The sequence below is a fragment of the Schistocerca cancellata genome, chromosome 1 (assembly GCF_023864275.1).
Source record: "Schistocerca cancellata isolate TAMUIC-IGC-003103 chromosome 1, iqSchCanc2.1, whole genome shotgun sequence".
Classification (NCBI taxonomy): Eukaryota; Metazoa; Arthropoda; class Insecta; order Orthoptera; family Acrididae; genus Schistocerca; species Schistocerca cancellata.
In genome coordinates this window covers 82518571-82532621 of record NC_064626.1, presented here as the reverse complement: position 1 = coordinate 82532621, position 14051 = coordinate 82518571, and the positions used below count along the sequence as shown (strand labels likewise).

The window sequence follows — 14051 nt, the reverse complement described above, 5'->3', positions numbered from 1 at the left end:
TCTTACCTCTCTTTCAATTCTGGATTTCTCACAATCCGGATGAAGTCTAATACAATCTGTAAAATTAATGTAGATTTTCTTTAGCACAGGTTGAATCAATGCCTTGTTTCTCTAAGGCTTTAAGTATAGGTTTTGTTGAAACTAACAAGGGAACATCCTCAAATATCAATAATCGATCTTGATGAGATAATGATATACAAAAAATGTTTTTCATATACAAATTCCTATGTAACTAATGTTCTTGAATATAGTATAATAAACTTTTGTAATAATGTGAAATTTTTCAAGATACCCCACCACTACATGAAAATGTCTGTTACCACATTAATTAAAAAAATAAAACTAGAGCTGGTTTCTGAAATATCATTTCTGGAACATAAGCTGTACACAATTTTCTGTTGGAGTAGTTTCAACATACCTAATTAAAATATCTAAACATTCATTACTATTCTAACTATGAATTTTAATTACGTTTGTTTTATATTTTAAACTGTATTTTACATTCCTTTTTTTACTTTTAGTTTAACATTTCACATTTGTATATTTTGTTAATTGAAAACAACAAGTGACTCATTATTATGTTAGAAAATAATTACAATAATGATAATCTATAAAGAAATGCTTAAAACATAACTTTTCTACACCATGCACATAAAATGAACAAAATTCTTTCACGTTACATACACGACATAGAAGGTGACGTAACACAAAATTCAATACTATTTTAAATCATCATGAGTGATACTCTAAATATCCTAATTTGTATCAGGCATATTTCAGTACATTCATAAGCCTTGGTGAAGAGAAATGATTATGTACTAATGACTGCAGTATGTTAATATTGTGGAGACTGACATCAAAATCATTCCATAAAACTAGATTTGAAAGTCTTCTCATAAAGTTCTTCTGTCACTGAAACCTATATGTGTCCCTCAGGGTGTATGTGTGCCATCAAGCTCCTTGGGATCGCCTGATGAGCAAGTTCCTTGTCCACAGACATGATGCTGTAAATGGTTCTTTCACATTGACCGCTGCAAGAATCTAATGATAATACTGGTATTTCTCCCTCCCTGGGAAAGAAAACTCTTTCAAATAGCTGTTGATCTGGTCAGACAATTGCTTGCCAGATTTTTATGCTGTTACAAAGACATCTGGGACTTCAAAAAGAGATTCTTGAAAACTTGGTCCAAACTCGCCATTAATACAACAGTAATGAAGTTTATATATTTTAATTATGTAAGTTGAAACTACTCTGAAAGCACATTGTGTACAACTTATTTTCCAAAAATGGTATTTCAAAAACCAGCTTTATTACACATGGATGTATGTAGCTTGAAAGCTGCTTTAATTTATGTTGTAATAAAAGTTCTCATTTAACAAAATCAATCAATGGTGATGGGGTATTTTGAAAAATTTCAAATTATTACAAAAGTTGATTATACCATTTTCAAGAACAGTACATATCAAATTTTATATGAAAATTTTTTTTATATATCATTGTTTCAAAGATATTCCCTCTAAACCTAAAATGTCAAATTATGTTTTGGGATGTATTTTACCTCTTAAAGTGAAACTGGGCATAAACAAACAACAAGTATTGCACTCGTTTTACTCTTCTACACACCCACCAAGTTTCATCACAATTGTTTATTGACACTTAGGAATATTCCCCCATAAGTCAAAAAGATCCTCAAACTCCATGAATCCTAGGAGAATTGGATTAGAATTCCTATATGTGGTACTACACAGGCTTTTATGTGATGCAGTATCAATATTGTGACAACATTCATTATTTCACAGAACTATGATAAAATGGTAGCACTGATGTGGTTTCTCACAAACTGTGAGCTTTGTGCAACTTTCAGATTTCTGCATGTTCGGAAGCAAACTCCATTACAGATCCACCCCTAACAGTGCCATGAGTACAGAGCCAACATCAACAGCAATAGTGTGGGTAGATGATTCTGCTGGCAATTCACTGAAGGGCAAACCAGTCCACACAGAAAAGATTATGGTGACCAACTGCTACTGGTGATGACAGAACTGATAAAAAGAGTGTGGCATGCAATTTTGCAGACACTGCTGCAGAAATTTATCACACAATGGCTTAGTTGCCACAAAGCATGTGCAAGTTTGTTTTCACGACAGCTGATGGATGGGTGTAAAAATAAGTGTCTGATCATATCACTGACATTCCTCCATATATATAAAGAAAATGGTGTTGGGTGAGAGATCTTCAACTACTCACCCTACAGCCCTGACCTTGCACTAAGCGATTTTCATCTGTCCATTGTCCTGGTGCTTTTTCTGGTAGGAAAACATTCCGACAATGACAATAAGGTATAGATGCTGGTGGCAGACACTTACCCCAGAGGCATACAAGTGTTGGTGCATCAGGATTATAAATGTTAAATAGCAATGATGGCTATCTTGAGGAAATCTCTGCAAAAGATGAAATATATATTTCTTACATACTGATGTTTTTGATTTTTTTGTCACTGGAACTTACTTTCTGGATGATCTTCATAAGTTTCTGTTTCGTTTTCTTTGTACTCTCATTGTTTCAATCCTTTCTCTTATCAAATATTCATTATTCCTTCTAACATTCTCTTTGAGACATTTACAGATGATTTTGATCATTTCTATAATTTTTCTGTTAGCTCTTGTTTGAAACAAATACCCTTTCTTTGTTAATTGTCCCCCACTCCCTTCCCTATTCTGGAATGGGTCAACCACGGATGACTGGGACTGGCAGATTTCAACTTCTTGTCTATTGTTCTGTTCTTTTCTTTCAGTATTCTTTCATCTGTTCACTATGTTTTTTCTCCCTTCTTCTGACCACTTCATACCAGTTTAAAATTTCACTAGACAGATGCTCTGACCACAAAGCCATCCAGATATGGCGCTCATCACAACTTCATGGACTACCCTAACATGACTGATTAAACCCAAATTCTAATGTATCCACACAATACTGACATAGTGTCATTGGCCATTATCCACATTGATTGTGGCGTTCTGCTGATTTCCAAAAGAGTTAGAGCAAGGTGTGCATCTGCACTGAAAGGATCATTGACCAGACTTGGCTTAATTATATATGTGTGTCTGTTCTCTTGGAGCCATGGAAGGTGGGTGAGAAAAATATTCAGAGGAAATGTTCAGGAAAGGGCCTAAGGCTTCAAGTAGGGATTGTAGGTTATTTTGACTCCTGGGTCACATCACTCTGGCCAAGTTTATAGGTGGAGGTGACAACTGCCGGAGGCCTGTTCCACCAGGTAGTCACTGCAATTCTTATCGACAGCAGTGGAACTTTTGTCTGCAAGTAGCATGATACAGTCAGGATCTGTACGACAGGCCTTTCTTCTGTTGAAATGTTGGTGTTCTTAGGAAGGGATATGGGGAAGGATGTTCAGGCCAAGTTGGAGGTAAGGAATCCCTGGAAAGTTAACAGGGGCTAGGATCATGGTTGGATGGTGGTGTAAATTGGGAGAGGCAGGGTTCAGTGTTGGGATTACGTGGCTTTAGCTAAAAGGATTGCCACCAACTGGTGCACGCTCACCTACATGCTCCCCAAAATCCACAAACCCAACAATCCTGGATGCCCTGTTGTAGCTGGTTATTGCACTCACACTGCAAGAATTTCAGCCCCCACTGACCAACACTTCCAACTTAGCACTCAAAATCTACCCCCCCCCCCCCCTTTCCCCGCAACAAAGATATCAACCACTTCCTTCACCTACTCTCCACCGTACCCACCCCTTTATGTCCTTATGTCCTAGATCTCTATTCGTCACTGTTGACACGACTTCACTATACACCAAAATCCTCCATGCCCATGGTCTTGCCCCTACTTAACATTGTCTCCCAATGTCCTTCAGACACCAAACCCACTACCTTATTCCTCACACATCTTACTAATTATATCCTAATGCACAACTATTTCTCCTTTGAAGGGAAGAAATGAAACAAATTCATGGCACAGCCATGGACACCTGCATGGCACCCTCCTGTGCCAGTCTGTTTATGAGCTGTCTAGAGGAAAACTTTTTAGCATCGAAAATCCCCAAACCTCTAGCCTGGTTCATGTTCATTGGTGATATACGTTAATGATCTAACTCAGAGCCAGAATATCCTATCCTCATTCTTTTACAACCTCAGAACCTTCTTTCCCATCCACTTCACTTAGCTCTCTTCTGCACCTCCTCCTCTCTGATGACTTCATATGCACCTCTACCCACATTAAAGCCACCTGCATTTCAGCAGATGTCGTCCCTTCCACACCAAGAAACCCTTCCCCTACAGCCTGGCCACCTGGGAATGGCAAATTGCAGTGACAGGTGCTCCCCTACCCAGAATAATGAATTTCTCACAAAGGCCATCATGGCCAGGCACTATCCCAGAGACCTAGACGGCAAGCAGATTTCTTGTGCCATATCCAAACACACCCAAAATCCTCCCACCACCCAAAATCCTCCCACCACCCCCACATCCTACATCTGGGTTTTGATTATCTATCATTATGCCCTGAAATTATGGACACCCTACCCAAGATCATTTCCATCTCTTGTTAAGTAGTGTTCTGTCACCCACTCAACCTCCACAATATCCTAGTCCATCCCTACACCACTCACAATCCTACCCCATTGACATAGGGCAAAGATGCAGGTGCAAGATGTGCCCAATCCACCCACCCTGAACTTCCTATTCCAGACCTATCACCAGGTTTATGCTAACCCATCAGAAACTGAACTACCTCCGAAACCAGCCATGTCATATATCAGCTCTGCTGCAACCATTGCTCAGCTTTGTAAATTGATATGACTACCAGTCAGCTCTCCACCAGTATGAATGGGCACTGCCAAATGAAATGTAATGCAAACAATGTGAAAAAAATGCTAATGCTGTTATCTTTTCTTTAAACATCTGCATAACACAAAATACGTAGTGCACATGCGCGCGCACGCACGCGTTCTCGAGTGCGCGCATGTGCGCACGCACACACACACACACACACACACACACACACACACACACACACAGAGAGAGAGAGAGAGAGAGAGAGAGAGAGAGAGAGAGAGTTCATGACCACTTCTGCATGTGTACATGTATGCATTATGAAAGAAATGTGTTTTGAAACTAGAGCTGCCATTTAATAATTTTTTGAAGTCTGCTCAATATTACTTATGTTTTTTTGTTGTTTGGCATTTACTGATATACATGTACAAGATTGTACAAACCCGTCATCAGCTGATGTTGACAGATCTTCAGACTCATCACTGCTAACTGTGATGTCTCCCTGGGTTTGATGCTCCAGAGCCATTTCTAGTTTAACATATTGCCGCTTCAGTTCCTGCAATACCTACAACAATGAAAAAAACATATGTTAGTCATTTAAATGCAAACATACATAAAATATAAGCTATACAATACCAAAACAGTATCACAAGTCAGCCAAACTGTGTATTCTGGGTACGTACTGCGATCTGTTGATTCAGCTCAGACTTGCTGCAGTTTTCACCCTCCAGTGTTCTGATAATGAGCATCTTTTGCTGTCCCATCCGTTCACACAACTGTTGCATCATCTGCACAGCCCCTATGCCATGTGAGACGGAATTTATACCATTCTGGAAACAACAAAAACATACACTAAGTCATTAGTTTACTTCCAATTCTCAGTAAACACAAATTAACAAATTAACACGTAACTATGGTCCATTGATATTAAAATGACCTGAACATTAGGTTTGTGACTAAATCTAAATGTCCATCTGGTATGGTAAGCAGACTCTCAGTTTAAGTTCCATTTCCAGACAAAGTTACGGAACAGATGTGCAGTTTCATGAGCTCTCTCCACAGTTTAATGTCAATATCTGATGTCACCGAAGTTTTATTTTCTAGAACTGTACCACACTAATTCTGGATGTCTTCCTTGTGTATTCTTGCTTGTTAGATAAAATAATTCTTCTATTAATTTTATTAACATGTCCCATTTCGACTGTCACCAAGCATTTAGTCTCCTTTTGAACTGATCCCTAGTTTAATATTATGACATGTGTATATTTTGATTATGATTGCTGCTACTTTATATTCTGAACTGTTGCTTCTTGATTCAATGTTCCTTCTCTGCTTTGGACTTCCTCATCTCATCAACTTTTCCTGTGCTGGAAGCTGTAAGGTTTTCTGAATCTCCAACTCTCTACTAAAGAACAGAAAGCACTTCTTCATAAATTATTAATATACTGATCCTTCCTTTACAACATGGAATCACTTCATCACGTTATAACAACATATATCAATTTGACATTTATTCTGTAAGATGTTTGAAATTTAAAAAGCCAATCCTCACTCAACTGTCTCCCATGACATCACTTCAATTGTCACAGTACTTGCTTTTCCATGGTGCGCAGGATATTTCCAAGCCAGGATATGGCAGCATGGAATAAACCTCTGCGAAGTGCAATAAAGCTGCTATCGTCATCTCACCTTGCAGACACACTCCATCCATTCAAAGCTGTGTTCATGTACAAGTAAGAATAAACTTCAACTATTAATTGTTTCTAAACTCATTACTTAACTAATAAACATCATTTGTCTTTTAGATAGACATTGGGTAACACATCACTTTCTCCAAGGTGAAGTGTTACACCACATTTTCTACAACTTCATCTTTATTTTACCCCCAAGTCTGAGCTAAATAGTGTAATGACTCGATTTAGTAGTATTTTTTAAGTTTCCCTTACTCTTGACAAAAACATTAACGCTGTCAGCATAGATGCAAAAATGTCAACAACAGCATCTAGACAGAGACACAACATTTGTAGCTACACTACTTGTTATAAACACACACACACACACACACACACACACACACACACACACAGACACAAAAACAAACAAACTGGTAATGCAATGAAAATATACAAGAGATATTGTTATTACTGTGTGACATATGATTAACAATGGAAACAGTTAACGTAAGAAAACACAAATTACAGTTCAAATTACAAAGTGGCAGAAAGGCTGATCAGTACTTTCCTTCAGCAAACTCAGTTCCCAATGTGTGTGTGTGTGTGTGTGTGTGTGTGTGTGTGTGTGTGTCGCGTGTGCGTGCAGGGACACTTCATCCGAAGAATGACAAACAATGCAACAGTTCACTTGAATGTATCTGTCTGCCACTCAACACCTCATCTATGAATAGCAATGTATTCTATTTTATATTGTTCTTATTCCATCCCAGATTTTCCTCTGCTTAACTATCTTCTGTGTGACATGTAACAACTTGCAGTTAAAATTTTGTGAGTTCCCATTCAACGAAGAGTAAACAGGCTTCTTCCCACATTAACACTGTGAAATTACCGTGATGGTAAAATTACAGAAATTTCAGGTTAAATGAAGACATAATAGACCTACTGAGCAAGTGTTTCATTCTAATATTTTGGCTTTCATATAAATTATATGGCATTGATTTTTACGTCCATCACAAACTGGGTAAGTATCAGGCCATATATGGAACAATCTCAAAAACATCACACAGGGAAACAAGAAAAGAAACAAGAATGAAGTCACAGTTGTGCCAGTCTTGCTTTGCAGCTCAGAGAATTGGCTGACAAGTGCTAAACAGCTCATGAAGATGCAGGGATCAGAAATGAGACTCCTGAGATCCCTGAAAGACTGTCCAAGACTGTACACATTTAAAAATGATGTGCGGTGAAAACTGAATGTTTCTAAAACAGATGGTGAACTAACAACAATAAAGAAAGATGGCTCTTACACCTGAACAGAATGCAAGAAGGAAGAATACCAAAAAAATTGTAGTCCATACACAAAGGAGGGAGCTTACAAAGTCCTCTTTCGAGCATAACTTGAATATTGCTCATCAGCCTGGGATCTGTTAATTAATATACTGCTTCTTGCTCAGTATATCTCACAAAAATACCATAAATATAAAATTAGAGGTAACCGAGCTCACCCGGAGGTTTACCGACAACCTTTCTTGCCACAAATCATTCATAATTAGAACCGGAAAATGTCAATGGTATGTGAAGTACCCTCTTCCACACACTAAAAGGTGACTTAAGAGTACAAGGTAAGGGTGCAGATATGTACCAAATGGTAAAAGGAGACTTTGGGGGACCACGGAAACATTGGCTTCTTTCCTATGTGACTGGAGCAGGTGAATCATCTACTCCTTGAAACAGAAAGAAAAATAAGAAGAAGAAGAAGAAGAGGAAGAAGCAAATGTACCAATAGTTGTTCTATTAGCACATCATCTGAAAACAGAACTGTATGTTCCAGTAACATGACCCAGGTACACTATGCACATCCAGTCAACAACAGACTACAGAGGCTTGTATGCATAGATATAAGTTTTTTACACTGAAGAGAGAGTAGGTGATAGCACAGATGTCAATTATGAATATTTCACAGTCTTCATATGGTACTTCATGTTCCCATACAGATTTACCTCTACATAAATTTCTGTGATATTTAGTACTGTTTACTTATTGTAATAAGTGTAGTGCAGTGTGTGCAGTCCTAAAGCATCAATTCCACACTGACCAGTGCAGCACCACAGAACGGTATCAAGAAGGTGCTGACCTGTGCACCAATAGAAAGAGTGGACAGTGCCACACTTCCAGCAAGACAGAGTCCAGCGCCCCCTGCCAATACGGACTTAAACAGATGCCCACTGCCGGTCAGCCCCAGTTTGGTCGCAGGCTGTGAGGGCATCGGTACCGAGTAATAGGAAGACAATACTTAGCCAGCGTTTTGTGAGTAGTAATAGTATTTCAAGGCAATTGCATGTAGGAGGCACAAGAAGTACATCAAGCCACTTCATAATGAGAAGTTAAGTTAATTTTCTTTCCTTTTTAGAAATAAAGTGTTCCACTATTCTGCAAGTGTTTTGTACATATCACTTTGGATTCCTGCCACCAACCACAGCAACTTCTCATTCTTCCTTGTTTTGGAGTCAGTGCTGACTCTCACAGCAGCAGACACAACATCTGGAGCCACGGATTCCGAAACAAATGCTGCCTTTGCTCTTCAGTGCTCCATCACAGTGCGTCACTAATATTTCTCTCTTTTCTTTCAGGGTAATATTGATACTAATTGTGTTCATTCTTGCAAACTAGCCACAACACTTCTGCTATTTACGTATTTGCATTGCTTATACTTTGTTGCAGCAGTCCTCTCATTAAAATGGCCTCTGACCCACCTCCTACACAACCACCTGTGCCTACACCTCCAGTTGCAGCTGACTTTGGTCTAATGAAGTTCATTCAGTTTCAGAACCACCAAATGTCGCAGCTGATAATGGCAGTCCAGTAGCTCATTAATGCACGAACTGCTGCTGCATCAACTTAGCCACAACAGCCAACCACATCCGTGGCACCACCTCAATGCATTCCACCGTTCTGAACTTTCAATGAACAACAAGAGGAATGGAACGAGTGGTACGCACAGTTCAGTGCTCACTGTTCTACACATCAAGTGAAAGGTACTGTGAAATTTTGTTATTCCTTGTCAATGGCCAGCACGGGAGTTTAGTGCCTCGCTCAGAGGTTATTCCCAACTAGTATGCCAGAGTTGCTAGTTTTTGAAGATTTAGTTTCCGACCTCACTCAGTATTACAAGGATCAGGTACAGATTGCTGCTGCATCTTTTTACAAGTTCTTCAATTATGGAAAAATCCAGAACAGAAATACAGTCAGTGGGTCACTGAACTTCAGGGCTTGACACGAAAGTGTTGTTTTCGGTGTAGCTGTGGACAGTACTACAGTGACACAATGACTTGTGATGCAATTACATGCAATGTGCCAGACAGTAGGATTCATCAACAAATTCTCAAACATTCTGATCCTACATTGAAACAAGTGTTACAAATTATTGAACATCAGGTCTCGTGTGATAGTGTCGTGGAAAACTTTCAGGTAGCTCCCACTTGCAGTGTAGTGCACACTGACAAACAGGTACGGCCCTGTGACTGGCCACCACACGCAAACAGGCCACTGTGCCGTGGACAGAGTAAACAAGTGTCAAAGCATGTATCTGCTGTGAAATCATGTCCCCACTGCTTTTCCAAGCATAAAAGGTAAAATTTCCCTTCACGCAATATGACTTGCTTTGCTTGTGGGAAGCCAGGTCATGTACAGTCAGTGTGCTTGCAACAGAAAAAGATCTCTACCCCCATTCGTTCTTGAAGGCATGAAGCACCTTCTCACTCAGTGACTAGTTTTTCTTTTTTAAACTGGCTACCAGTACTATTAGTGACCAACTTCAGGATGTGCTTTCACCCTGCCCAAGTGCTGTGCAATGACAGTCAAAAGAACTGTTTGTGAACTTCATCACTGTCAGATGCTGTGTGCGATTTCAGTTAGACACAGGTGCTTCTGTTGCATTGCTTAATCATGCCATTACAAACAGTTGGGCTCCCCACAGTTGACAAAATCTTGCATGCACCTTACTGCATATAAAGGTCAGGACATTCCAGAACATGTAATTTGCCTGTCACATTCCAGTTACACATCATAATAGAGACATTTATTATCTTGCATTCATGTGACTGTGAAAATATTTTTGGCTTAGAGTCTTTTGATTTGTTTGGTCTTTGTATTCAGGACACTGTACTTTCTATTTCTGCTTTCAACCCAAAAGACAGTGTTACTCATTCGATTGAGGAGTTCCCCGATTTGTTTTCTGAAGAGCTTGGCAGAGCAAATAATGTTGTGGCACATGTTACAATAAAGGACAATGCACAAATTAAGTTTTTTCAGGCGCATCCTGTCCCTCATGCACTTGGAGACAAAGCTGCAAGTGAACTTCAGGAATGGCAGGATAATGGTGTTATTGCTCCTATACAGGCTGGTCAATGGCCTTCTCCCTTAGTAATTTACCAAAGCCTTCTGGAAGACTTTGTCTTTGTGTTGACTTTAAATCCACTGTGAATCTACAAACACTAACTATATTGCAGAGATGCTGTGTCGCGGATAGGACAACAAAAATATTTTCACACTTAAAAGCTTTTGGCCAATGGCCTTTGTCAACAATAAATACAAACACCCACCCACCCACCCACCCACCCACACCCACACCCACACACACACACACACACACACACACACGTGCACGCATTTGCAACCAACACACAAAACTGCAATCTCAGGCAACTGAAACCACACTGCGAGCAGCAGCACCAGTGCATGATGGGAGTGGCAACTGAGTGGGGGAAAGGAGGAGGCTGGGGTGGGGATAGGGAGGGATGTATAGTGGGGATGGCTGACAGTGAAGTGCTCCAGGTTGGGCAGCAGGCAGGGGAGAGGTGGGAAGGGGGGAGGAGGAAGTAGCGGAAAAGAAGAGTAACCCTCTTGACCTCAACTTCCGTTGGTTGCTGTCCTCGCCCATCCAGCTCCTTCCCTGCTCCCATTACAGCACTACACAGCCGTCATTCCGCTGCCACACGGTCTTCTTTTTTATATTTATTTTATTATTATTATTATTATTATTATTATTATTATTATTATTATTATTATATTTATTATATTTATTTTTTTATTTTTTCTATTTCTTTCCTTTTCTGCTACTTCCTCCCACTCCCCACCTCTCCCCTGCCGCTGCCCAACCTGCAGCACTTCACTGTCTGCCATCCCCACCATACATCCCCTCCCTTCCCCTCCCCACCCAGCGTCCTCCTTTCCCCCACCCAGTCACCACTCCCATCATGCACTGGTACTGCTGCTCACAGCGTGGTTTCAGCTGCCTGAGACTGCAGTTGTGTGTGTTAGTTGTGTTTGCGTGAGTGTGTATGTGTGTGGCCATTGGCTGAAAGCTTTTAAGTGTGAAAATCTTTTTGTTGTGCCTATCCATGACTCAGCATCTCTGCTATGTGGTGAGTAGCGATTTTCCTTCTCATAATATTGTTACATTCCATCCTGGATTTTCCATTGTTTGAGTTTTACAAACAATAACTGATACTTATCCCTTACCTCACTCTGAGGAATTAATGGACAGGCGTGATGCAGGCCACTATTTTTCAAAAACTGACTTATGTGATGTGTATTTACAAATTCCCCTAGATGAGGTGTCTCAAAAATGTTTGTGGTCAACACACATTTAGGGTTGTTCAAGTTTTGTACTTCCGCAACTGCCATATTCCAACACTACTTAGAAAAGCTTATTGCAAAAGTTCCATTCTGTTCAAATTACTTGGATGATGCTGTGGTGTCATGACAAACACCAGAGGAACATATGAGCAGCCTTCGTATGCTTTTCAAGTACTTCCAGCTGCAAGTTTGAAGTGTCACCTGGACAAATGTGACTTTTTCAGACTGAAATTCAGTACTTGGCCCATGTTCTTAATACCCAAGGCATTCAGTCCCTACACGCAAATTTGCTGGCCATCCAGGTCCTCCCTGCCTTGCGGAACATAACGGAATTGCAGACATATTATAATGACATATTATAACAATATTATGAGAAGGAAAGTTGCTATTCACCATATAGCAGAGATGCTGAGTCGCAGATGGGCACAACGAAAAGACTCTCACAATTATAGCTTTCGGCCATTAAGGTCTTTGTCAATAATAGACAGACATACAAACGTTTGCATGTGCACACACGCGCACACACGCGCGCACACACACACACACACACACACACACACACACACACACACACACACACACACACACACACACACACGCACGCACGCACGCACAAACAAACGCAACACACACATGACTGCAGTCTCAGGCAACTGAAACCACACTAATGGTGAGAAGCAACTTTCCTTTTCATAATACTGTTACATTCCGTCCTGGATTTTCCATTGTTTAATGACATATTATATCCAGTTTATAGCCAATGAAGCTCAGATTGCAGATCCATTGCAATGTGCTGCAAGGATGCGCATTTCGTTCGGACCAAAGAGTGTCAGGATGTATTCCAGAAACTTAAAAATGCCTTTCTGAGTGACACACGCCTTGTTCATTTTGATCCTGCTCAGCCTGTGGTTTTGGGAGTGGATGCTTCTTTGTACAGGTTTGGAGCTGTGCTCTCACACAGATTTAGCTCACAGGTAAGGTCGATATCTTTCATGTTCAAGTTACTGTCCAAGACTCAATGTAACTATTCCCTAATTGCTATTATTAATGGTATGACGAAGTTTCACCATTATATGTTTGGTCATAAGTCTTGCCTAGACCATATGCCACTTCAGTCTTTGTTTCATTTGTCCAAACCTGTTCTGCCACACACAATTCAGAAGCTGCAACATTGGGCTTTGTTATTGTCAAAGTACCAGTATGAAATACAGTACCAGCCCACATCAAAAAAATTTGTGTGCTTGCATGTATTTAGTTGCTGTGCCACCCACAGAAACAGATTTGTGCTCATTAATTGTGTGATTCTTCCACAAATTTTCTCTCCACAGACTTGCATTCTACAGGGATCTTGCGGCCACCCCCATGGTCCACTTCGGCACTGCCCATGGAACCGATGGAGCTGGACCCATAGCCATCGCCACTCCAAAAGCTCAACTTCCCAGCACTTGCCTCAGCACCCATTGTGGACCTGGCATCATCGTCATCGCTATCCTTTCCATTTTTGTCAGACTGTCTCAGGAAGAGGGTCGGCACCTTTTTGGGTGTTTTCTGACCGATATTCCCCTTGGAGCACAGGACAGATGTTGGGGTGCAGCCGGGGCTTGGCTTCGGTCCCATCTCCATTTCCTGCTTCCTGGCCCTCCCCCCACTGTTGTGAGATGGCTCCCTACATGCAACGGCGAGGATATGGGGGGGGGGGGGGGGGGGGGATTTGGCCCATCTAACAGCGCGGCACCGTGAAACGGTATCAAGAAGGCACCAACCCATACACCAATGGAGAGAGCAGGCAGTGCCACATCTTCAGCGAGACAGAGTAGCTGCAGAGCAGCTGCCCATCGCTAGTCGGTCCCAGTTCAGTCACAGACTTTGAAAGTATTAGTATTGAGCAATAAGTTAGCCTGCATTCTACAAGTAGAAATAGTGTACAAATGTAATTGCATGTAGGAGGCA

At 40.7% G+C, this 14051-nt stretch overlaps 1 protein-coding gene across 1 annotated transcript in view; it reads right to left on the bottom strand.

Moving 5' to 3' along the window:
- Positions 1–14051, bottom strand: part of LOC126165849 (kinesin-like protein Klp98A) — a 385655-nt gene that overhangs the window by 23002 nt on the left and 348602 nt on the right. Inside the window, exons 20-21 of the mRNA XM_049920354.1 lie at positions 5478–5624; positions 5238–5359 (exon numbers count right to left, since the gene is read on the bottom strand). Coding sequence (XP_049776311.1) covers positions 5238–5359; positions 5478–5624 — 269 coding nt within the window. The remainder of the gene's footprint in view (positions 1–5237; positions 5360–5477; positions 5625–14051) is intronic.